This window comes from Pyrus communis, chromosome 6 (genome assembly GCF_963583255.1).
Source record: "Pyrus communis chromosome 6, drPyrComm1.1, whole genome shotgun sequence".
In the NCBI taxonomy this organism is placed as follows: domain Eukaryota; kingdom Viridiplantae; phylum Streptophyta; class Magnoliopsida; order Rosales; family Rosaceae; genus Pyrus; species Pyrus communis.
The window spans coordinates 16,210,444-16,236,625 of NC_084808.1; the positions used below are offsets into that span (position 1 = coordinate 16,210,444).

Consider the following 26,182-nt stretch of genomic DNA (forward strand, 5'->3'; position numbering starts at 1 on the left):
TTTCGTTCAGTACTATTTGTGTTTATTTTTAAATAAAATAATTTAAAATAATTTCTGACCGCACGATGTACGATAAACGATTAGAATGTGCAGATCTTTAGAATCTCCACAATTAGAATCTGGATGGAATCCAAACCTGAGAAAAGTTCTAAGGTACTAATCCGTTATCAGAATGAGGGGAATTGAATTGAGGAGAAATTGGATTTAGGAGGAAACAGAATTAGATTCCTATTAAAGTTGTTTACTAAACTAAACTGGAATCGGAATACAAATGATACTGGTTCCATATATATCGTTTACTAGTTCACTGGAATTGGAATTAAAACTAGCTTGATTACTAAATTGTCCTTGTTGAAAATAAATTATTTTTATGCTATAATTATTAAAAATTAAGTTTATCCATATAAAATTAAATTTATCTTTACAAACTTTATCTCGCTCCCATCCTATAATCCCCATCTTTTCTTCACCGACTTCCAGAGCACTCCCATAAAAGCAGATGCTTTAAACAGAGAAGGGCCTAGACCTAGTCCGAAGAAGGAAGAAGAGAAGTGAGAGTGAGGGGAACAAGTGAATCAACAAGCATCGCGGTTCGATTTGGATTTGCGAAGAGGGTGTTGGTGCAACGATGGCGCTGGCATTCGACGAGTATGGGCGGCCCTTCATAATACTGAGGGAGCAGGAGCAGAAGTCTCGATTCACATATTAACAGATCCTTCCACTGCCTCCCATATTCACATGTCCTCCCACCTCCCCTGCCACCTCCCAATTTGGGTGGATTTGCAGAAGACTAATTGAGAGGGCAATTTAGAAACAAAAGTCTAATTCTTGGAGGACACCAATTCAAGGAATTCAATTACCACCTGTTACTAGAGAATCCGACTCCAGGAAATTCCGGAGTGTGATTCCAGAATTCATCTGGGTTCCACACGATTTTTGATTCCTCTCACATTAATAAATACCGTTGTAATCCGTAATCGGAATTCAATTCCGTTTTTTTATTTCCATTACCTTTAAGTAAACGCGCTCTAAGAAAAGTTGTATGGTGGATGCTGGATAATCTTTGAATCCTATATTAAAATGAAAACTAACGAAAAGTTCATAAAAACTTTAATTTTTAGTAAAAATGACAAAATAAAGGTGTAAATGAATAGTATCAAGAGTACTTTTTTAAACTAAAAATGTCCTTAATATTAAAAATGAACAGTACCAAATATGTTTCATTAAAACTCTAATCCATGCATATTCGTATGGTTTCGGATCTGCTGATGTCCCTCCATCACATGTCATAATTTTTTCCAGTACTTATTTCGGCATTGCCAACAAATCATAATCAAAGTGAAGCTGGCAGGCTGGCAGTGGTCCAACATGCTTTAACATATTGTGCAAAATATCTTTTTTATTTGGTTATCTAAACATTTTTCTTTTTACAAAGCGATAATTGACATTGACAATTCGCTACTTGAAATAAAGTATTGTATCATTTTACTTTTTTTTAATAACTTTGATATTCCTTAAATTGGCATTCCAGCAGGATGCAGCACCATGGTAAGCCAAAGCCAACGTCTCTCTCGCTCTCTCTCTCTCTCTCTCTCTCTCATATCAAACTCTGTAATTGATATATATATATATATATATATATATATATGTTTTAGAAGGTGGAAATGGAAAAATCAACCTCACAGTACACATCTTGGCTGCGTCCTTTGTTGGGATTCTGGCTGCTGCTGCTGCTGCCACGAGCAGTTATCGTCGGAAAAAGTCGTATAAGGCGTTGAGAGCTCCAAACAATATCTTTCCACGGATAGAGAGGACGGAATCCAGCCGCGTTGGAAATATCGAAAGATTCTCCCATTATGTCGGTAAATTTCTAGAATGATACAGGAAAAACCTTGGGTTAAACTTCTTACACGTTCTTACATTTTATTCCAAAACTAACCCTTTTCTTTAACTTTAGTCAATGAAATATGTTCAAAACTATCATGAACATATGTTAATATTTCTTTTCCAGAAAAAGAAAAATATATGCTTGTATTATTTTTCTAACTTGGTAAGAAGAATATGAACTTGGGATCTCGGTCGAGAAGTAAGTTAGAATAGCTAACTAGTTGGTATTTATAAAATGTATTAGTTGGTAGCTAATTAAACTCAAATAATACTAGGAAAATTAAATTTTGTAAATCAAATAACGTGAAATTGTAAATGTTAATGATTGAATTATGTACTTATTTCTTATTGATGAGACACTGTTTCTTTGCAAATTTAATTGAAAAAAATTGATCTTCTTAAAATTATCCTAACTTTAGTTACAAAGTTAACTTGTTTTGAAAAGTCGTAAACCTAATTACTATTCAAAAACTTTTAATTTTTTTTTTTGGGGAAAACAGTAGATTTTATTGGATGTTACGAAGGAACACTCTTCAAAGCATCATGGCTAACTTTGGAGGCTCAAACCAACAAGAAGTAAAATCGGAAAATAAGGGCAACTTGGTCAGTCTGTATGCCACTAAGTTAAATTTTTTTTTAATAGTATGAGAAAAGAGTGTTATTGAATACAAAAAAAAAAAAAAAAAAAAAGGGTTAAGCATGTTCTGCATGGGAAGAGAGATTAATTGAACATTTTAGTTAGTTCATGAAAATAAGGGGGTCACTGAAGTTGACCCCTCTTGAAACCAAGTTAATATAACGTTTTACATTTTAGTTTGTATTTTTCTATGTTTTCAACTTCTACAAGTTTTTTATATTACTGAATGAAAATTAATTTTTAACGTTGAGTCTTGTTGCTAACTTTTTCTTGCTAAAGTACTAAATTTTATTTATTTTAAAGTGCTTATTTTTTGCTTGTTTATATGTGCAGCTAGGCAACTGGGAATTTTAGATGCAAATAAGTGCCCCCAGCTGTGCAAGTTAGCCTATGACTACTTGAGAAAAACGAAAGGGTGTGAAGATAACATCTACGAATATTTCGCTTCAGAAGTAGATCCAGATTCTCTCTACATAAATTTGATTGATGAATTTGATAGATGCATCCTTAGCTATTTTGCATTTCATTGGAGCCAAGCTACTATAATGATTAGTCAGGTATATATATTACCCAGAAAATTTAAAACATATTATTCAATACAAAAAGTCCAGCTAGAATTTAAATGGCAATATAATATTTTATTCATCTGTCATTTTATCTTGCAGGTTTTGAATGTAGAGACTAAGAAGAAAACGAAGCTCAAAGACATGGTATTGGCAGCTACCAGGTTAATTCTCCCATTTAGTTAATTACCTAATAATCAAGAATAATTTTGCGTATTAGTTTAACTTAGACACATTTACTTCCCACTCATAATTTTTCTACCAACTCTCCTGAAATAGGACAGATATATATATATATATATTATTTTTTTCCGAAAAAAGTGAAGGACATTATTTTGTATAATGCACAACTTTACTTGTTTATCATAATTGTATTGTTCATGACGAATGATATGGCAACCCCTGGCAGCTCCAAGGTTTTAAAAAACTCTAGCCGTTAGTCAAGTAGCAAGCAGGTACTTAGCGCCTAGGCGATCGAGGGCCTAGATAGTATTTTTTTTTTTTTTTTAACTTTAACTAAATTTATTAACTGATATATAAATAAATGTCTATTTATACTTCAAAAATATATAACTGTATTGGAATACATAAATTGCAAAATAGAATGACATATTAATTGTAAAGTACTGTAACATATTGAAAACATGAGAAACAAACATATAATGAGTGTTCATCCAAGTACTCAACAAGTATCCTAAAATTTATTGAAAAAATAAAATGAAAAATGGAAGTTATCTATTTTTTGTCTAAGTAAGAGTTGTAATCTATGCGGGTCTAGGCGGGCGCCTAGACCTGCCTATGCGCCCTTTCTTATTTTTTAAAAGTTTAGGAATTAATTGAAGCGATGGTCAACCGTTTAGTGCCTAATCAGAACTTAGGTGGAGATTTTTAGAACAATGAAATCCCCACAAGATTCCTTATCTGTTATTGACAAAAGATATGGCAACCCTACAAGTTGATACGTGCACGTGGTGTTAAAAAACAAACTTTCACTATTTGCCAAAATGTCACAACATATACGAATTTAGTATGAAAAAGGACTTAGTTACATTTAATTTTATGAAACTCAAATCGTAGTCCACTTATGTCTCACTTTGTCTAATTTTACTGTCAAAACTTGTTAATAAATTTGTCAAAACTGCTTACGTAGCACCAGAGTCGTGTAAATGCAAAATGACGCCTATGGCGAAAATGAGATGAGGCATTGCAAATTTAATACCTTATTATGATTTATTTTTTTTCCAAAAAATCTGAATTTGGGATGCATCATATTAGAGTTATGATAGTAAGAGTTTATTTTTCCTTATTTGAACAATGAATGATGAAAAATTTAAAATATATGATGAATATCGAGTCTTTACATCTACACATCCCGCATTTACCCGTATTTCATTAAATCTTGATCATTTTATTAACCTACTGTCATACATCAAATTTAAAATTTGACATGTATCCAGTTGAATAATTCCAACTTATCGCTCATAATGTAAAAAATAAAAAATAAAAACAAATGATTAAAAACAACTAGCTATTAGTTAGGGTTGGAAATGTAAAAGACAATTACTGTTCATTAAAGACAGTTACCGTTCACTGAAAGAGATTCAATAGAAAATTACCCTAGAGCGCTTTTGATACGCTGGAGCTACTCTCATCCACCCATCACACACCATTGATGGCAACCCGGTATCCACTTGAATAATTCTAACTAATCGCTCATAATTTAAATAAAAAAAAAAAAAAAAAAAATTAAAGACACCTATCATCCACCCATCACACCCCATTGATGGCAACCCGTATCCACTTGAATAATTCTAACTTATCGCTCATAATTTAAAAAAAATAAAAAATAAAAAAAATAAAGACACCTATCATCCACCCATCACACCCCATTGATGGCAACCCCGTATCCACTTGAATAATTCCAACTGATCACTCATAATTTTAAAAAATAAAAAATAAGACGATTAAAAACACCTATTATCCACCCATCACACCCCATTGATGGCAACCCCACTATTTCAATTTCGAGTCCAATATGCTCCAGTTAGATTTAAAACCAAAGCAGGAAACATTGAGAGTTGCTGTTTCAAGTTGTGGATGAAATTCTCAATGTGACCAAGTGTTCAAAGGACTTGAGTAAAACATCACAGATTGACTTTCTGGTTGATACCAAGCAATTGGGGCTGAGAAGTCCAGAGAGTATGCTGAAAAACTGAACAAAGATGACCAAGGACTCGTTGATTTGTGTCCCTAATTACATTGCTTACCATGGTTGGGGGAGGGTGGGCCGTAGGTGTATGCTAGGGTTGTGGGGGTTGTTAGCTGATATATATATATATATATATATATATATATTCTTTATTGCTTCATTTTTCTTTACACTTCACAATGAATTTGGAGTTAATCAACTGCATATGTGAAACTTTAAAAGGGGTTTCTGAGCTTTAATTTTTGAAAAAGATTAAAATGTAATAAAAATTTGGTGTTAGATTACATATTCATTTTAGTGCTTTAATGTGTACTTAATTCAAATTCATATTATAACTTTGTTTTAATATTTTATGGTTATCTTATCAATGTCTCCACATTAAAATTTAAATTTATTATTGTACACATTTTAATTCTTTAATTTTGTTTAACTTCCTCTAATTAGTGCACCTAAACGTCCATACCATAATTTATTTTACTGAATTAGTGTACTGAAATGTCCGTACCTGAATATATGGTAATGAATTGGTGGCACATAAGAAAATATGCAAAAACATAAGTGTACCAAAAAAATTCATACCTAAACATATTATACTAGCATACCAAAATGTCCGTACCTATATATTATACCAAACTAATGTATCGAAATGTCCATAGCTAAACTAGTTTACCGAAATGTCTGTACCTAAATATTTTGTAATGAATTAGTGACGCATAAGAAAATATGCAAAAACATTAGTGTACCGAAAAGTCTACTAAAATATTTTCTTTATTATATAAGATACTTACCATAAATTGGTGATAAAAATGGCAACAAATAAAGCTAATCGATTTGAATTTCAAATGATATTAAAATTTACAATATTGTATATAAAAAGTAATTCTGGACACCATAAAATTATTTAAAAAAAAAGAAAAAAAAAAGAAGAAGAAGACATTAAATGCATATGCTAGCATTAAATACAATTTAGGGATTAAAAACAATTTTTAATCTTGTATAAGACATTTTTTCTAAACTTCATCTTATTTAAGTATTAAAATCTAGTTCTCTAAACTTTAAAATTTGACAGGTCATGTCTTAAGATGTCGTTGTATTAATAGAATGGTCAAGATTCAATGAAATGCAGGTAAATGCGAGATATGTAAATTTAGAGACTCAAGATCCATATATAACAAGAGTATGAAGAAAATATGAAGCCTCATTTAAAGTGACGTCCAAGGCGCATGCCTTGTTTGCCTTGCCTTTGGACCGCCTAAGTGTGACATAGATGAGATACTATGAGACTTTTCACCGTTAAATCCTGTTCCTTGTATACTTGACCAAGATCTAATGGTTCAAATTTCACCATGTGTTAACATTGGAACAATAAAAAATAATAAAAAATCATTCTGTGAGGAGAATTTGAAAATGATGAGACTATTTATGTACTGGATGAATTCTGAATTGATAATTATTTTATCTAATTTGGTGAGAATTTGCTTATTTTGTTTAACATATAGGAAGGAGAGATTTGAGAGGATCAAGAAGGAGCTAAAGATGACAAGGGTGTTCTCTACGCTGGTAGATGAAATGAAAGCCATCGGAAGCACTTCAATAAAGGGAGAATCACAATGCACGGACGTGATGAAGCCGGTGGCCCATAATGAGAGGAGTCCCGTGCTTCTTCTTATGGGTGGTGGAATGGGGGGTGGCAAAAGCACTGTCCTCAAAGATATTCTCAAAGAGTAATTTTCTTAAAGCTTGCGCCTTGTTTCATATCTAAGATTGCGCGGAACAAGTTTTCTTCACGACTAAATGCATCTAGTACCTTCGACTTGGACAAACTATGTAAATTGACATCTATTTCTTCATTCCACATTTGTTAAACCTAATAAGTTATCCCAGTCAAACCAATCTTAGAGACTAAACGAGGCAATGAGGATCATTTAGTGATTAATGGAGTGTGCTAAGTGTGCATGTCCATGTTTGGCAGGTCATTCTGGTCTGGAGCAGCAGCAGATGCTGTGGTAGTAGAGGCAGATGCTTTCAAAGAGACAGACGTCCTTTACAGAGCCCTTAGCTCTAGAGGTCACCACAGTGACATGCTCCAAACTGCTGAGCTAGTAAATCTCTCTCATTTAATTAATTTTTAATTTTGTTTATCACAATATAACCTGGTAGACAATGACTTTAGATTTCTAATCTCGGATTAATTGCATAGCTAGATCTTTGGTTGTAAGTGCTCGAAATTAATACTTAAAACCTTAAGATCGAAGCTCCGAAAGACCATTCTATACCCTAACAATCAACCACGTCATTCAATGGGATAAAAATTGAAAATTTTGAGCAAACTGTAAAACTGAGGTTTCTTCAAGGCGTCACGTAGTCCCTACGCAAAGAATTTCTACATTATGTTATATATATGCACACATTTTGCATTATACCCTTACATAGTTTCACAAACGTCGTAACTGATGTCATTACAGTTGATCATGATAATTGATGTATTATGTACATGTCTGCCACATTCTGTGATGAGTTAAACTGATCTAAGAACGTGTTTTTGTAGCATTTTCAAATGGGTTAATTCCATCATAGAAGTTATCTAGTTGAATCAACTGACTGATTGATCATTGCAGGTGCACCAATCATCTACTGATGCTGCATCATCGCTTCTAGTGACTGCACTTAATGAAGGAAGGGATGTGATCATGGACGGCACTCTATCATGGATGCCCTTTGTTGAGCAGACAATAACCATGGCCCGGGATGTCCACAAATGCCGCTACAGAATGGGGGTCGGTTACAAGGTGGAGGAAGACGGCACCATTACTGAAAACTATTGGGAACGAGTGGACGATGGAGAGGATCATCAGGATCAGCAGAAGATAGATAATGGCGAGGAACCCATGAGAAAACCCTACAGAATAGAGTTGGTTGGAGTGGTTTGTGATGCTTATTTAGCTGTTGTTAGAGGCATCAGAAGGGCAATCATGGTTGGGAGGGCAGTGAGGGTGAATTCGCAGTTGAAATCCCACAAGAGATTTGCTAGGGCATTTTATAGATACTGCCAGCTTGTTGATAATGCCAGGCTCTACTGCACCAATGCTATGGCTGGCCCTCCAATGGTAATTTTGGACTCTCCAACTATACTAACTACTCCAATGTTACAAAGACCACAATTTTAGATCACATTTTACGATGATGCACATGCATGTGTCAATTAACTTTTGGTTATTATTGTTATCAATCACCACATCGACGAGTTCATTTGGGAGTACTTTTGTAGGAAGCATTTATGCTCACAAAAAATGCTTTTATCATAAGGATGTAGAAGTACTTTTAACTAAGAAATACTTTTAACCTTTTTTTTTCAAGCACTGTCAAAAACACTTTTAACCTTTCTAAAAGTATCGTCCAATCGGCCATTTTTAGCTGATGTGATCTACTACTTGAATGATAAACACAAAAGTTCATATAATAGTTGATAAATTTTTGCTCAGACATATGCATAGCATGAAATTTATATACTTGGATTTGTGTGTAAAAATGCAGCTGATAGGATGGAAGGATGGAGACAACAATTTGCTAGTCGATCCGGAAGAGATAAAGTGCTTGACAAACTTAAGCAGTTTAAACTCTGAGGCAGAATCCATATACGAGCTTTATATGCAGAACCCAAGCCTTATCCTTGAGCCTGGTTCCTTCTGGAGAGACATTGTCTTGTGCCCTTCAAGGCCAAGCCTTCAGCTGAAGCTGAAGGGTACCATTCAAAAAATTGAAATTTCATACACTGCTACCAATTAGGTTAACAGTGTTGAATCATCAACTTAATTCTTGTGTTAATTTCGTGTTTATTGAAAATTCTGTACATGCAAAAATGAATATATAATTCATTAATTGCCATCAAATATCATGATAATTCTCTCGTCCAATATTAATTGCTTCTAATTAATAGCACCAAAAAAAATCAGAAATTACCAACCGAAGTTATAAACACAGACCTCATGAATGTACAGAAGAAACTTCTTTCATTTATTTAATTGCCAAATCGGATTAATGGCCCGTGGTGATATGATATTCAGAAGATAGTCTATGTAGTTGTTTGGGCCCAAAATAATATTGTTGGGCCGAGCAGCAGGATGTGCTCGGCCCAATGTTATGTCAAATACTATGGGCCGAATGATAAATCCCGGGCTAGCTGGCAGGGTCGGTCAAGTCCTATCCTAAGCAGTCCGGATAAATAGAAAAGGTCGAGGAAGTCCTGGTGCGACCAGGATTCCCGACCGGCAAAAAATAAAGCCTCGAAAAGAAGGAAAATTCAGAATCCCAGTGGGAGTAGGTTTGTTCGAGTTAGAGTTGAAATGGGACAAGGACTCCCAATCCAGATCAGAATGCAAATCGGTCTCAAGGAATGGGGTGCTATAAATACAAGAAATCATGCGACAGAAAGGCCCTTCAAAATCAGCATACAATCGCCCTGCGCAAAACCTCTCAAATACCTTGAGATTTTTCCTTTTCTTTTTCTGCCGACACACCTTCAGTTTGGATAAACAGCATTGTGGAGGCACCCGGCGAGCACCTTCAGTTTGGATAAACAGCACTGCTGCCGCAGAATCAGCCGACCGAGAAGCATCTTCAGTTTGGATAAACAGCATTGCGTCGAGGCCGACCGGTTACCTATCTTAGTCTCGGCCGAGAAGGGTTTTCGAACCCTTGTTGGTAGAGGTCATCTTGCTACCCTTCTCGGCATAGTCAGGTGTTACGAATTGCATTGCTCGGCATACTAGACGCCGAGTGATTTTATGATTGGATACTCGCAAGTAAGTTTCAGGGTTCGGCATTCTGACGGCCGAACTACGTTTACCATCAAGACATACATCACATTTGAGTACCTGTGCCCATATAGTTTGGTCTCGATTCGGCGTGCTTATACTCTTATGAATATAATCACAGTGACCGAATCGGGCTCCGACGATTTGTGAACTCCGCAGAATTAGTAGCCTTGTCTTCAGGCTATAGAACCCAGAGACCGAGAGCGTTCCTTCCTCGGTCGCAATCGCAAGATAGAGAAGTCAACGACGCGCTCAACACGACATCAACAAATTTTACTCCTCGGCCTTACTTGGCCGACAAGTTGGCACGCCCCGCATTCAACCGAAGGACGTAGTTAGCTTGTTAGTTACTCGGCCTGCGTGCCACGTAGGTTTTGTAATTTTTAGAGTCAACAGTAGTAAAAAAAAAAAAAAGGATTTAAACCCTTTTGGTGAAGATTATTAGCAATTTTAACACAAAAACAAAATTTCTGTTAAATCTCAATTAAATGTAGGGATAAAAATGTTCAACCACACTTTTCTATCTGTTAGCCTTCTCTCTTTCTCTCTCTAATTGTACCTCCTCTCTCAGCTCTCTCTCCAGGCTTTCACACAAAACAAAAAAGGAGTTCAACTGTATCTCCGATTAACATTTGATCAAGGAAAATTAACAAAGTGCAATGAGTGTGTTTGGAAATTGTACTCACTCTAAGGCTCCTGCAGCTCCAAGTGCCATTCGAATTTCCAAACGAGGATTCCACGGGAGTTTCTTCTTGAGTTCATCATCTATGTGCAGAGCATCATGCAGTGAACCGTTACTGCAATACTCGTAGATCAGAAACCTTTGACCAAGCGCTGCACAGTAACCCATAAGCTCGACAACATTAGCATACCAGGTCAAGAAACTCGTCATCTTTCTGCTGACTAGAAGCCCTCGTCCAATTTCTCTTGACTTCAAGTAGCTGCAAAAGTATCCCAAAAGATTAGTGTCAGTTTCTAAACTATTCTATGCATATAACAGAAACTGCTTGATCACATGAGATATAAGCACACAGGAAGAGAGAAGATTTTCATCTTGCATACGAAAGTACCCGAAAAAATATATTACATGATACATATCATATCATACCATATATTACATGTTACAAATGGAGTGCAAAATTAACTACAAGCCATAGTATTAATGCAAAATAAATAGGAAATTGTTGTTGGCACTTCAAAAACTTAATTGTGCACTCCAAACTTTTTAAATTTAGAAAGAAAAAAAAAAAACCTTATAAGGAGTGCACAATCAGATTTTATTTATTTTTGAAGTACCAATAGTTCCCTATAAATACTAGGGGTGGTTCGGTATGGGATCCCATACCGAAACCCTTGTCCCGATTCCCAAACCGAAATTTTTGGGAATCCCAAATTCAATACCAATCCCAAACCAAATTTTCGGGAATCCCAATTTTCGGGAATCCCGAAATAATTTCGGGATTTCGGGACAAATCGGGAATCCCAAAATGCTTTTGGGCTTTTGGACTAAAATTTGACATATTATGTTTTTGGGCTAAAATTTGACATATTATGCAGAAAACGAAACACGTATACAGTTTTACTGAGAGATGAATGACTGGAAAAATGCCAAAAGCCATGCCAGTTGAACAAACAAATCATATCCAATAATTATGATAATATATACTGATTAATGCCAATAATTTGACAGAACGAGCATATCATATCAAAAAATCTAATGCCATCTCACCCCACATTCCAACTTTGATTCCTCTTCCACATAGTTGTAATTAAATGAAAATTTTGGCGGCGCCCATGTCTGAAAGAACAACCATATTGTGTACTCGAAAACAAAAGAAAAAAATTTGAGCTCAACTAATTGCATGCCCTGTACCCACCTTGTCCGTGTATATATATAATATATGTATACTGATATGTTCATGCATGCATAATGGTCTTTGCTCCTTTGTTTCCTTGTTTCCTTGATATATTAAAAAATAATATATATATATATATATATATATAATATTTAATTCTATTCGGTATGGGAATACCGAAAAAATGGAGATGCAATACCGAATCCCATACCGAAAATTTCGGTTTGGTTCGGGATGACATACCGAAAATTTCGGGAATTTTGGTTTGGGATTTTTTTGGTTTGGGATCGGGATTTTTTCGGTTTGATTTGGGATTTTTTTCCAGCCCTAATAAATACACATATTAAATTGGAGACTACTTAAAGAAACACACAAAGAAGAAATAAGAGAGCTGGCTTAAACTTGGAGGGTTGCTTGGATATGAACACTTGAGTTTTATTGATATACAAAAATTACAAATGAGAGGTGTTTACAAGCGCGTTGTTTACAAAAAGAGCAATACAAAAGTACAAAGCACTTCAAAAAATTTCGTCCTTGAAAACCTCACAAATTATACTATATAAGTAGTCTCAAAACTCTCTAGACACATGTCATTTTAGTGGTGATGTTAATGTTGTTGCGAAATCTGTTTTTTCTTTTGTCATGAGATGGATTGAAAAAGTCGAACCGTTAATGGACCATTGCTGTCTTGTTGGTTCATGAAGAATTCTTAGGAGGCTTCTTCACGTAGGAAATTTCCCATAAATAAAAGAGAATTTTAATGAAAAACTTCAAGTATTATTCATTTTAACGAAAAATCACAATTTTACACTAAAAAATTAATCATGGTACTATTCAATTTACTATTTATTTTCTAATTATTGTTAAAACTAAAAATTTTCAAACTCTTTTCATTAATTTTTTTTAACTAAAACCGATTAATTCTATTTTAGTTGATTTGTGCACCATGAACACAAAAACAAAAACAAATACAAAAAAACCCTAGTAAAATCATAGTAAAGTCCAAGTGCAACAGTTGCTAGCGTTTTAATTCGAAGCCCAATCAGTAGGCCCAATTCCAACCTCAGTCTAGGGCTAGACACAAAACCAGAGCCTCCACCACCCCAAATAGCTATTTATATAAATTCAGCTTGAAAGAAAAACCTCCTGCTTCCCGAAAACCCTAGCGGCAAGCACAGATCCGAAGTCCTCCAAGCTTCCCTCCCACCTCGCGTTTCCGATTCCGAAAGCTCCACCACCATGGTAGATCTCCGAATCCCCACTCTCTCTCTCTCTGAATCGCATCATTTCGCTGTTAATTTTTCTCCCCTAACTCTCTCTCTCTCTCTCTCTCTACCTTCTCTGGTATTTTTTTTTTCAGGCTGACGTTGAGACCGATGTTGCGGCGGCTGGAGTTCCGAAGAAGAGAACATTCAAGAAGTTCAGCTTCAGGGGCGTCGATTTGGATGCCCTTCTCGACATGTCCACTGATGAGCTCGTCAAGCTCTTCCCTGCCAGAGCTCGCAGAAGGTAATACACAAATGGATCGATACGATTTCTTGGTTTGGTTTTTTGGTGGATTTGTCAAATTGGGTTTGAATTGGATTTTATGGATTTGTTGTGGTTGGTAGGTTTCAGAGAGGTCTGAAGCGCAAGCCTATGGCTTTGATCAAGAAGCTCCGCAAAGCGGTAATCTTTCGGAACCCATCGGCTGAAATTGTTACAGATTTTCTGTTTAGATTTGGATTTTGTTTAGATGTGGTTGGCGATGCTTTACAGATCGAGTTGTGTTTTTTTATTATTGGATTTCAGAGCGTTGTGATTTGAGTTGTCAAATTATCGCTTAAACTTTTCGATGCATAGTAGATGATGCCAATGTTGATCTTGTGCTTGTTCTCCCTTGGTCAAGCTTGTGTTCTATGGACAGTATGAATCTAGTTTATGTCGGAATTTGATTAACCTCGAGTATGTGATTTGTGTTCTGGAAAATGGGGACCTGATATTCCTTTTGTTTATTTATTTTTAAAGTGCATACTTTGTTTTGTTGTATAATAACACATGGGAATTTTGTGGATTGTCTCCCCTGTTCTGTTTTATTTCACTCACAGAAATAAGTTGGGTTATCAAAATAATGTTGGAATGTAGAAGTCTCTACGTGCCTTAGAAGGCATAATAGATACGGGAAAGAGACCGTGGCAGGCCCCAACATAAGTTGTGATTCCTGAGTCCCTGCTGTTTAAAAACCCATTGTTGTCCTGTTGCTGGGTTTAGTTTGAGCTGTATTTTTATGGAGTCGAACTCTATAATTTTTTGTGAACTTGTTTGAATGTTGCAACATATTGTTTTAGTGTCAGGATCAAGCATGTATCTCTTTCCGTCTTTGAGTTCTGTTGTCGATTGTCAAATGCTATCATGGATGGGGAAAATTTGGACCTAATGATTTTTTCTCTGTGCTTGCAACAGAAAAGGGAGGCACCACCTGGTGAGAAGCCAGAGCCAGTCCGTACTCACCTGCGTAACATGATTATAGTTCCAGAAATGATTGGAAGCATTATTGGAGTGTACAATGGTAAGACCTTCAATCAGGTTGAAATCAAGCCTGAGATGATCAGCCACTACCTTGCTGAGTTCTCAATCTCATACAAGCCTGTGAAGCACGGTAGACCTGGTATTGGTGCCACCCACTCTTCGAGGTTCATTCCTCTTAAGTGAGATAGTTTCCAGCAGTCTGGATGCCTGATCGTGTTATTTCTGTAAGACTTTGATATCGATCACATTTTTGCTCATTGCTGCTATTTGGTTTTGTTATATTTTGACCCTACCTTGATTACTCTTTAGGTGGAATTTATATTTACAGTTGTGGTGCTTTGGATGCTCAGACTGAGATTAATAGATTTAAGTGTAGTTGAATTAATGCTTGTGCTCTTGAGTTGCAACCATGTCATTTTTCTATGCTTTCTCTTCCCGAAAGAATTTGTTTAGGCAGTCCATTTTCAATATTCCTGTGTCCCCAAGAAAGTCTACCCTTTGCGGGGTTTGGGTATGTTTTTCTCTTCCTGAAAGAGTTTGTTTTGACTGACGATTGACCGTATCTTTACCCAAAACCCCTAAAGGGTAGACTCTTACATTATTGTTTTAAAGGCTAACGAAAAGAAATATATGAAGGATCAGTTTAGATGCTGGAGAGTAAGAACATGAGGTGTTAGAAAATGAGTACCATGCATTGGGTTTGTGACATTATGAAGCTGGTCATCCCTTGGTATACTTAGCTTTTGTCACAAGGCAACCAATTTTGAGAAACATCACGTTCTACAGTTTGCACATTCCTAATTCAAGGTCTTGTCGTACATCGGAAGACCAGCCGAAATAGGATTTCTAGCCCATCCGAAATAGTGTTTCTTTGTTTTGCTTTCTAGCATATAATTTAGTTTGAATAACTATCTTTTCGGTTCACGTAGCTGTCTTGGTGATTCGGTATTTCTTTGTTTAATAAAGTTTTATATTCAGTTAGTTCGTCGCGTACTCTAGGAGGTAGACGGACAAGGATTCAAACAGTATCTCTGGTGGAAATCTTGACATGCTTGGCTGAAACTTGCAAGCTTCTGGGTTTTAGGAATTGTAGGGTTTTAGTGGTGATTTTTAGGCATTTGGGATTTAGGGTTGGCTCGTTCTAGACGCCTAATAGTAAAGGGATGCCAATTACTGTAGTCTGTTTTTTACTGTTCTTTCCATACGTCGCAATTTTTATTTGCTGGATGCTTTTTTTCAAGAATACTAGGGTTTTTACGACCCAGGGTCTTTATGTTTTCTCAACCCATCGGTTTGGTTTTTATGGTTTAAACTCATCAGTAGTCTTTTATTTATTTATTTTTGGGTGAGCCACTCATCAATATGGTCGGCAAGTCAAATTTAATAAAATTCAAGGTTTTATTATGGCTGACATGACATTCACGTGGAACTCATAAAATCAATTATATAGTAACAAGTGGATAAGTGGATTAATAAAATTCAAGGTTAAAATTATTTTCATTAGTTTTCCCGAATAGAATATAGTCAAATTTAATAAAATTCAAGGTTTTATTATTATGGCTGACGACATTCACGTGGAATTCATAAAATCAATTATATAGTGACAAGTGGATCAATACAATTCAAGGTTTTAAAATTATTTTCATTAGTTTTCCCTGAATAGAATCTAGGCAAATTTAAAAGGAGTGTCAATGGAGGCACGGTATTCCTCTATCCCTTCACCTTCCTGGAAATGGAAAATGCAATTTCCTCTCGGCTTCATACAGTGTTTCTTGCACACACTCTTCTATCTCTGCGGCTCCAATCTTTCCAACAATACAATTAAAAACAAAGTATTAGAATATAATGAAAGAATGGGGAACAAACATATACTGTGTGTTCATCTAAGTATTCAACAAGATTCTTACAATTTATTAAATAAATAAAATGCAAATGAAAGTCATCTATTTTGTAAGTGAGAGTCGTGATCTAGATGGGTCTAGACGGTCTAGGCGTCCTTAATTTTCAAACGACTAGGAATTAATCGAAGTGGGGGTCAGCCCGTCTAGCATCTAGGCGGGAATTTTTAGAAGAGTAGTTCTATCATAATATGTATTTCCATGCAAGCTTCCACACGTAGTTGTTGTGCTTGGCAAAGAAAGAACCATCATGATCGTTTCAAATAAAATAAATTAGTCGGTTAGGACAATGGGATCGTTGTTTTATACTCGAGTTCAAATCATTTTCTTTGTAAATTATAGTCGTTAAGGGAAAAAAAAAAAAAAGTAGGCAGTAGGTTTATACTTGATTTTTTTTTTCTTTTTTTTTTTTAAAAGGAGACAATTGGTCACAAACCACGGTTATCCACCTCTTCTGGGGGTGAGGAAGACTCACAAGGATATTTCAGTCTCCATCTAGCCACAAGTTTGGCTTCCACATCAACAGTGGGTTTCGAACCCAAGACCTCTATTTTTTAGTTTGAAGGAGGCTTCGCAATGCAATCCGTCCTTTACTACTGGGCCACCAACTTGTGGTTTGTTAGTATTTGATATTTGGGATTATAATTTGGGTTTACTGCACAATTTGAGGTTTACCGGTCAACCTTAATTTAGGTAGAAATGGCACTGGGGCAGGTCGGGGGGATGCCAATACTATAACCACCCCAATGGTTATTATTGACCATTAATTTTATTGAAATCGCCTTTTAAATTCTTTACTTTATGCACTTTAACTCTTGCAATCACATTTTCAATTCATTTATGTTCAAGTAACTTTATTCTTACGGACACGTCTTTAATTTAATTTATTTTCTCCCAATTATATTAGTTTTAATCTTGTTTATTTTCAATTTATTTTACTTTTTCACTCGATCTTCGCCTTCACCGATTCACAGTAATTTGGTTGTTTATCTTCAAAGTAGAAAAAAATAACCTTAGGCCAAGAAAATGTTACTTGCTCTGCCGCACATCGTTTGATTAAAAGTTAAATTTAAAGTGCAAATACAAATTACATAATATATTTTTCATGTTGGCCAATCTAAACCACGTGGTGGCATGCTCGTGCATATAAATCAAAGAAGAACCAAAAGTCCATCTAGGCCGCTCGTTCCGGCAGAAACGAGGGAAAACAAATCAGATAGTGTAAGTGAAAAGTAAAAAGAAACATTTATCGTATTTTACCTCTCCTATTTATTTAATTTTGATAACAGGTGCCTAATTTATGGTATGAAAAATAGCAAGAATTTATGAACATCAAAACTATATGCATGTACGTACCTTGGACTCAATTTCCAGCTCTGCTGAAAACTCCTCGAGTGAGAAATTAGAGCTAATATTTCTGGCTTTCAAACCCAAATGTCGCAAGCACTTAAGAACCACCAACATACAATCAATTCCCGATGTAGGATTAGCCACCTTTAATTTAATCTTTGTCCATTTCACTCCCTCCTTTGCATTTTCTACCAGAAGTGTTTCAAGCTCCATGTTCTTCTTTCTCAGCTCCTCCTCATACCTCTTCAGCTGCTGAATATTCGTTGTTGCCATTTGCACAATCCAATTCTTATCATTCTGCAGCACGTAAATTGTAACACCAAAAAATTATATAACAAAATTAGTCCTCGGTCATTATCAATCGTGCAAAAAAAGAGAAGGGAATTTAACGACAATGTGCGTGATAATAACACGTTCATGAAACTCATACTAAGAAAATTAAAAACTAGAAATGAGCGTCGTAAAATGACTGTTTTGAATTGCTGATCACGGATATTAAATTTAGTTTAATTTGGTTAATTGAATACACCCACCCTGGTTCCAGCGGGCAGCATAGAATGCAAGGCTAAGTAGCAGTGCTTCTGCTTCTCCCTCCTCATGCGCTCGTTGATCATGTGGCGAAAACCCCGTTCTTTGCCGTCATCTCCAGCTTCATTTCTTGCAGTTGCAGGTTGCCAGCTTTTCCTCAAGAATTGCAGCATCCTCATGTTCATGTTCATGGATTTGGTCACACCATTAGGGAGCTGATTACTAATGTGTCTGTTTGTGTACGGCACAAAAGCACTTTGATTCTGTACTACCGGAGGACTCTCATCATACCATAAAAATTCACCTTCCAATGCTTTGAGGATGTATCGGTCCATTTCCTTCCTCTTCTTCCTCTCTCTCTCTCTCTCTCTCTCTCTCTCTCTCTCTCTGTGAACTGTGTTTGTTGTGCCGGGAATCTCAAATTTCAGTTTTGGCAGTTGGTATATAGGGCTCTTGTCGAACTGGGTTTGCTGTAATTAAAAAGCATTTAAAACGTGGTCAAATATCTCGTTTTGGTCATGGAGACTTGTCAGTCAACTATCCGCATGTATAATTGGGGCGTCAAAGTTATCGACTTCGGAGTCGTTTTGATGGGCTGAATATAAATAATTGTCTCCAAGCCCACGGCTTGTTTTCTTGAAAGAGACTCGACAAACATATACATATATCTTGAGATATCTTCACATATTTAAAAATTGCTTTAACCTTTGCACTAATCCTTATATTATTATGTTTTTTTATTTTTTATTTTTTTATCAAATGTCGTTTTATTTTTTTAAACAAAAGAAAACATGGTATTTGATGTCTTGAAATTATAATGTTTGTTTTCATCTTTGATCCATAGCCAAAGGCCCAAAAGCATTAAAATGTCAATTTTTTTTTATTTTTATTTTTTACAAAAATGACACGTGACATTTGATAAAGTGAAAATGCTTAAATGCAAAGGCTGCTAGCACTCAAAAATAAATAAATAAATAAAATTAAATGTTCGTTAATCGGCTACATATAAAAAGAAAGAAAGGTCATGTTTGATATTAAAATTGCAAGATTTAGTTGAAATTCGGTAATCTCGTATCGCTAGCAGCCACTCGGACATGTCAATAAAAGGAATGATTACTCATGTTTTGCAAGAAATGAGGACTACTTGTCAGGCACTCTACTTTCTATTTTAATAATTTAAACTGCCTATTTTTTTAGTTTAATCGAATAGATCATCGTTGCAATATGATAGCTAATTTGAAATGGTTAAGGTACCTAATTGTGCTCAAGAAAATTGACAAACATGGTACTCTAAGAAACATTAAATGCCATCACGAAAATCAAATAAGAAAATAATTTCGAATCTAATTGGTATTTGCAAGAATAATCTATTAGATGAAACTTGAAAACCAGACTGCGGCCTCCTTGGGTAGTCTCATTTTCTTGTAAAATATGAGACCATTTTCCTACCTGCTCGTATGGAATTCATCCATGCAAGTAGTTTGGTTAAGGGATTGAAATTTGAAAGTAACCTCTGAACAAAATTGGCTTGATAATTTGTTGATACAGATTCAATATCGGGGTAGACATCTACAATATCTTATTTATTCATATTTTTCTGGGCAGCTTTGGCCAATGCAACTCCATTAACAAATGCAGCTACCTTCACCAATTGAACCACCACTCCAATTCCATCTTCTGCAATCCTAGGTGTGGTGAAGTTCAATGACAATTCTGCTCCAGAAGTACTCTTCATCTTCTTCTTCACATGCTTGTATTCGCTACAGTTCAGAACCTTGAAAAACTCATCCACAACACTCACCCACCAGAACCCAGAAGCATTGAAGCCTTCGAAAAACGCCAAGTGACCGCTGTGCTTTGTGGTGGCCAAAACGACACTCACCCACCTAGATGGCGCTACTAGTGCGCCGATAAAATGTGTCAACGGTCTCAAACTTCCTCACGTCGCAGGTAGCATGGTAGTGTTGGATGCAATGCATCTTGTCGTCCCAATCTGCAAGCCGTGAGTAGGTATGCTGGTGAAACTCTGCGTACCATTGAAGGCCTACTGTTAGAGCTTTGTCATATAACTTCTGCAGCAAGGTACGTCGAATGAATCTGTCACCACGGGGAATGTCCCAGGGATTGCAAATGGCTGCAGCACCAGCTTCCGGGACACTGCTTCCGTCTTCCCCAAGATACTTCACCAAAATGTTGGCACCTAGACGTATGAAAGTATCCATATCAAGAGAAATTAAATTGGAAATTTTGATTGAGATGTACTACCAAAAAGAGTAATGTTCTCTTCCCAGACTACAGACTATAGATCTCAACTAAATAGTCAAACTAATATGACGAGAAACCATCGTGACTATTTCTGAATGCTGTTGTACCATTGATCTATGTTCAGCTGATTCCATCATTGTAGGGAGTTTTCTTCTTCATCTTGGTAATCATCGTCTAGTGAGCCCTTGGGCCTTGCATGCACATATTGTTGAGGAACTTCCAATTCTGTTTGAGAAGCCTGATTCTGGATATGATAAGGAAAATTCGTTTCCAGGTGAGGCTCATGAGTTGAGTAATTGCCTTCATCTTCACCATTATCTTCTGCGCTGTACGTTTCAAGATAAACATCTTCTTCCTTCAAAGAATAACAAAAGGATTAAGATGTCAGAACAGCTGGTTTAACTAACAAAGAGAGTAAACAGAGAAGATCAAGCAAATAATAACCTCGGAATCATCGTCATCATCAGTAGGATAAGAAGAATCTAATTTGTTGTACAATACTTCATCTCCACGCTCTTTCACAGCATCCATTTGTTCCTAACTTCCTATCAATGTGAAACACGAGTCACTTAGAACGAAAAAGGGAAAAACGAAAAAAAAAGAAAAGATATTTATAGATTTTGCGTGCCAAGTGAAATAGTTAGATATAGCAATAAGTAAAGCGTTAGGGGCATACTATTTCGGATCGAAGTGTGTCCACTTTACTCTGCACCACTGAAATATGTTTTAGAAGAGCCTGTTCAACAGAGAAAAAAATAAGTTAGGAACATTATTGTTCGAAAAATTAAACAAGTTTGGTATGTTATGATGGGGAAAGATGAAGGGGGTTAAACAGATCAGACTGCTAAAACCAAGCATTGAATACTTATTGGCAATCTTTATAAAGCTAAGGTCATATTAACTATCTGATAAAGCCAGGATGGCTGAACAATTAGCATTCAAATTTAGAGTGATACCTCCTGTCGTTGGATCTCAATAGAGCGTGCCAACGCTTTCCTTTTTGTCAAGAGATTCTTTGGCCTCAATGTAGAAGGTCGGTGATAGTCCTTTCCCTGGTACACAATTATAACAAACTTTTTGGAAACTTTGTCCACTGAAACCAAGACACCACCGCTCTCAGCTTCAAGTGCTAATGCAACTTTTTTCACCTGCTCAAAACCTTTAGCATTCACCATTATCTTGACCAATTCCCAGTGCAAATGCATATTCTCCATTGTATCATCAAACACTCCACGTCTACCTGAGTAAGTCAACTTTCCATAAGTAGATCAAAATAAAATCACAGACAAGATAAATAGGTAAATGGAGAATTGTTATCCCAAGAAGTAAGAAAGCCTTCATCCGTAAACCAAGCTTACGAAACATAAACCTCTCTTCATCAGTAATGCTGTCTGGGTCGGCTTGTAGCATAGATGGTTTCAAACACTCCTCTACCTTAGATAAGGCTTGTTCAGCTTTCATTAACTTTCTTTCAGCCTGACAGGCAAAAATTTGAAAGGTTCAACCGAAGGGAAATTCTAGCACTGAGCGGCGTGATATCAAAATAAGTATTCAAACTTTAGCCTGAAACTACAAGATGTTTCTTATGTTAGCAATCCAAAGTTTCTGGAAACTTACAAAGGCAAGCTTTCGTTCAAGCTTTCTGACAAGATTGGCGTGCCTTAATATGTCTGCTTCTTGCATCACTTTTTTCTTATGATGATTATCCATCCTCTTTCCCCACTTAGCATCTGCATCCAAAGTCTCTGCAAGTGTACCAGCTGTACCAAAGTGTTGAGCTTGTTCAACAATTGGTATAACCATAGCTGACGCTCTCAACCTTGACTACTCCTCTTCATCTTGAAGGGATTTCGCCAATCTCTCCCTTTCCAGTAACGCTTCAGTGACTTCTGGAGACTAAAAATTCTTCCCCCTATAGAAGACCAAGAAGTCCTTGTTTCGAGATAGCAGCACACCCCCAGTCAATCTCTGCAGCAAATAAATAAGATTTAATTGTAATTATGAACTCATTAGCTAACATGAACTCAGATGTTAAAATATGAATGATGAAGAATATTATTCCCAGTTATGTAAAAAATAATAGTGAAGTCATATTTTACCCTTTAATATTCCATGTGATCAAGCCATTCCTGTTATATTCAGTAATATTTTAACCTCTAGTATGAACTCAATCACACTGCTTTGCTCTGTAATCTCATCGTAAAACCATAAACTTTCTACAGAAATGCCATCCAGATTCCAAATCATCAAGATTACCAATCTAGACAAAATGTTGAACACCAAAAGAAAGGAATTTAGAAGAACAAGGAAAACTACTTTCTTTGGTGCATTTATAAAGAATTTCTCAAGGAAACAGGACATAGAATTGTAAGTTTATGCTTAAGAATTTATCTGGTTAATTCCTACAAAATAGACACTGAAAAGAACATGGACTTCACAACAGTCAGAATGATATTTATGGAAGGAAAGAACACGGCAACATAGCATTTCACTTAGTAAGCACTTTGCCAAAGAATTCTAGACTCGATTATCAAAAATGTACTGCATGGACATCACCAATGACTACTCAAACACTATAAAGCTACTACTAAAAGACTACAATTGCACTTAAAAGAAATAAGGAACTTTCAAATGAGACCTTCTCTCTCAAATGCATTACATCTATCAATGCATGTTGTCAAGAATATCGTATTCCAGTTCCCTTTTGCCTAGTAAATTTTCACATGATAGATACAGATGGCTAGACTTAATAACTAAACTTGTAAGAATATTATGTAACCACTGATTAGAAACTCAGCATACCAATTTTGAGTTTAGTGGTTGACGGCAATGAAAGTGTGGCAAGGTGCAGCTCAACAAATAATTACAACCTGATGAGACATAAATTGACCGGGTTCTATTACCTTGATGTCTTCAGCCATTCGCTCACTAGTAGTCAGCTGAACACCACGTTTCAGGCCAATCTTTGCTATCAAACTTCGTTCCCATAATTTAGCCATGGCCACTGCTAGACCCTGGAGCTGTCTGCTTCGACCTATGGACAAAATTTAAACATTACAAATCATCATCGTGTCCTTATGTGCAACACAAAAAATTGCATACCTAAAGCAAAATGTGGTGGAAGAACCCTAGCCAGCCTTCTCAAAGATGTTGCCTCCTGTAAACCAAGTGAAGATCGGACACCATACGGAAGTACTCTGAAGGGTGGTTCATAACCAGGAACTAACCCTGGAAGCATATCTGCATCTACAGGTAATGGATCATATACGGGCCAATCTTTGAATCTAGGACCTAAACTATCTAAAAGTTTGTCAACTTCATCTTCATACTTCACTTCTGGCAATTGGTCTGCGTCTTTCTTCTCCAGGGAAGTACTCTCCGGCTTTTCTTGGGGTGTATTTACATTACCAAAAGAAGCAAGCTCAACAAAGTCTCCCAAAGATTTATCAGCAACGTTCGGAAAAGATGTAGAAGAAATTTCTTTTTTCTTGTGTATGCGCTTGTTTAGTTGCACTGAAGGAACCTCATAGCTCACACCTCTGTACAAAGAAAGAGATGTACCAGACCTCCAGACCACCAAACCACCAGTTTTTCGCTGATCATAACAACAAGAAAACAAAACCAAATATATAAATTGAATGTGAACCAAGAAATTCTTAAACATGCTATTCTAAAAACTTTTATTTTTGATTTCTCCTTTTGTTTTGTTTTTATTTTATTTTTCTCTTAATGAAAGATTTCACCAGAGAAAATAAATACTGAATGGAAAGACCATGGGGAAAGGTTTAATCCAGACCATTTCAAACGCACTAAGGTACAGGCATAATTTATATATTCATGTTCAGTTTGAGATCGAAAGCGAAGGAAAGTTCTTGAGCTTCTAATTCTAGCTCAATTCTCTGTTAAACTGGTGGCAAACGTCCATTTTCTTCAGGACCTGAAATTATTGCAGAGATACAAAATACATTTATATATATAATACATTTATATATATATATATATATATTTTTTTTTTTTCTGTGTTTTATCCCTATATGTCCTGTCACTCGATATCATATCAATAATCAGCACTGCGTGATGTGTTTAATATAAAGATGAGAAAACAAAGCTGAAGCACAAAGTTGTAACGAAAGTAATAAGAAACAAACCTCCAATATCTCATGCATTCTCTTCATGTTAAGAGCAGGTGGACCTTCAACTTCCACTACGGCTTGAGTAACACCCGCACCTCCAATCTTAGTCTTGTGCTTCTTCTGAAATGTCAAATTCCTCAGCCTCCTCAACTCTGATTCCGGAAGAGTCAATTCCGCCACTGAAGTCCTACTCTTCCTCCTCACCGAACCCTCCTCTTGCTTCTCTTCCTCTGCCGGCTTTTCCCACGGAAACCTCACCTTACCATCACTTCCAAACACATTCTCTATCCCTAATGGTGATTCCGCCGAGAACCCACCTCGCGAATTTGGCAGCATTCCTTCCTCAATATTCATATTCGTTAAACCAAAAAAATATATTTAACGCATAATAATTTAATAAATATTAATTTTGTCATTAAATATTTATGTATAAAATGATTTAATTAATAGATCTTGTGGAACATAAAAATTAAAGCAAAACATTGATAATGTTGGTTGATCTTTGATATCTCGCATAAATACTATTAAATTCTCATAGATTTTGATTTATATAAGAACTTTTGAACTTTGTTACAAAATGCAACTCATACAGTGCAATTTTTGTATTCTCAAGGTAATGGATTCGGTAAATAATGAATATACATATAATTATATTATATATTATTTGGTTTGGATTCGGGTACGGATATGGATTGGAGACTCCTATAACCATATCTAAAACTATAACCGAATAGTATTCACAGTTTTTCTCCATACCCAAAATATACCCGAATTTTCATACCCAAATCCAATCCATTTGGGCGGTTATCCACGGTTATCGGATTTAACAGTTAGAATTGTCATCCCTACCGCAGGCAGAGCCCAACGGCTAAGACCATAAGAGTTAAATTATAATTGATGGTTAATGTGGCAATTTGAAATTTTATGTCAAATTTTGTATTTCTCCAATTGAATTGTCAAATGTTATTTTATTATTTAAATAGAGTTTTAAATGGTTGTAATTATTAAAAAAATGTTTAAACAAATTTTTATTGGTTGAAATGTTAGTGGAATAGGGGATCTATCATTAAAATGAATTAAAATTGATGTCAAAATTGACTCCAAATCACAAAGTCTTCAAATCTAGTCAGTAAATAACACTTCGGTTGAAGAAATTTTTGATGTCAAATATGCATAGTAGCATTTCACCTAGGATTTTGATAACTCATTTGGAGATGCTCTAAATAAGTCTAGTTTGTTTTTCTTAATCGTTAAACGGTTAGAGATTAATTTGAGTTGGGGGTAACTGCCTATACCAAAGTAGAACCTAGGGGTTCAAAAAAAAAAAAAAGTAGAACCTAGGGGTTCGAAAGTTTAAAAGCAGTGAGGTCCACATGTGCCTTTCTATTTTGAATTATATTTTGTTTAATATTTTATTGGATTTTATCTGTTTAACTATGCATTGTAGTGGATTTGCTCCGGTACATGGATTTTGATAGACTCCAAAATTTCAATGTATTTAATATAGACTTTTTAAGGAGTGAACAAGATAATG

At 35.8% G+C, this 26,182-nt stretch overlaps 3 protein-coding genes and 1 pseudogene across 3 annotated transcripts; 2 read left to right on the forward strand and 2 right to left on the reverse strand.

Annotated features, from left to right (window-relative positions):
• The first annotated feature begins 1,531 nt into the window (after positions 1–1,531).
• On the forward strand, positions 1,532–9,195 carry LOC137738068 (calmodulin calcium-dependent NAD kinase-like). Its single transcript, XM_068477671.1, has 8 exons — positions 1,532–1,548; positions 1,656–1,862; positions 2,858–3,081; positions 3,190–3,251; positions 6,796–7,020; positions 7,269–7,398; positions 7,915–8,403; positions 8,831–9,195. The coding sequence occupies exons 1-8, from the start codon at positions 1,536–1,538 to the stop codon at positions 9,080–9,082; spliced, it is 1,602 nt and encodes a 533-aa protein (XP_068333772.1). The 5' UTR covers positions 1,532–1,535; the 3' UTR covers positions 9,083–9,195.
• A 3,884-nt stretch (positions 9,196–13,079) lies between these two features.
• LOC137736682 (small ribosomal subunit protein uS19x-like) lies at positions 13,080–14,859 on the forward strand. The gene is made up of 4 exons (XM_068475913.1): positions 13,080–13,208; positions 13,327–13,475; positions 13,577–13,634; positions 14,409–14,859. The coding sequence occupies exons 1-4, from the start codon at positions 13,206–13,208 to the stop codon at positions 14,655–14,657; spliced, it is 459 nt and encodes a 152-aa protein (XP_068332014.1). The 5' UTR covers positions 13,080–13,205; the 3' UTR covers positions 14,658–14,859.
• Positions 14,860–16,070: 1,211 nt separating this feature from the next.
• On the reverse strand, positions 16,071–18,692 carry LOC137736683 (transcription factor bHLH92-like). Its single transcript, XM_068475915.1, has 3 exons — positions 18,256–18,692; positions 17,729–18,019; positions 16,071–16,279 (listed from the first exon to the last, which is right to left on the reverse strand). Exons 1-3 carry the CDS (start codon positions 18,583–18,585, stop codon positions 16,193–16,195), a joined length of 708 nt encoding a protein of 235 aa, XP_068332016.1. The 5' UTR covers positions 18,586–18,692; the 3' UTR covers positions 16,071–16,192.
• Positions 18,693–19,650: 958 nt separating this feature from the next.
• LOC137736126 (CRM-domain containing factor CFM3A, chloroplastic/mitochondrial-like) lies at positions 19,651–25,002 on the reverse strand (annotated as a pseudogene).
• Positions 25,003–26,182: the final 1,180 nt, after the last annotated feature.

Bases quoted from the DNA above. Each gene is read 5' to 3' on its own strand.
- LOC137736683 (XM_068475915.1), bottom strand. From the start codon at position 18,585: ATGGACCGATACATCCTCAAAGCATTGGAAGGTGAATTTTTATGGTAT. The intron at 18,020-18,255 runs GTGGGTGTATTC...TACGTGCTGCAG, and splicing joins TGCTGCCCGCTGGAACCAGG to AATGATAAGAATTGGATTGT. The intron at 16,280-17,728 runs GTACGTACATGC...ATTGTTGGAAAG, and splicing joins AGCTGGAAATTGAGTCCAAG to ATTGGAGCCGCAGAGATAGA.
- LOC137736682 (XM_068475913.1), top strand. The intron at 13,476-13,576 runs GTAATACACAAA...TGTGGTTGGTAG, and splicing joins CCTGCCAGAGCTCGCAGAAG to GTTTCAGAGAGGTCTGAAGC. The intron at 13,635-14,408 runs GTAATCTTTCGG...TGCTTGCAACAG, and splicing joins TCAAGAAGCTCCGCAAAGCG to AAAAGGGAGGCACCACCTGG.
- LOC137738068 (XM_068477671.1), top strand. The intron at 3,252-6,795 runs GTTAATTCTCCC...TTTAACATATAG, and splicing joins ATGGTATTGGCAGCTACCAG to GAAGGAGAGATTTGAGAGGA. The intron at 8,404-8,830 runs GTAATTTTGGAC...GTAAAAATGCAG, and splicing joins CTATGGCTGGCCCTCCAATG to CTGATAGGATGGAAGGATGG.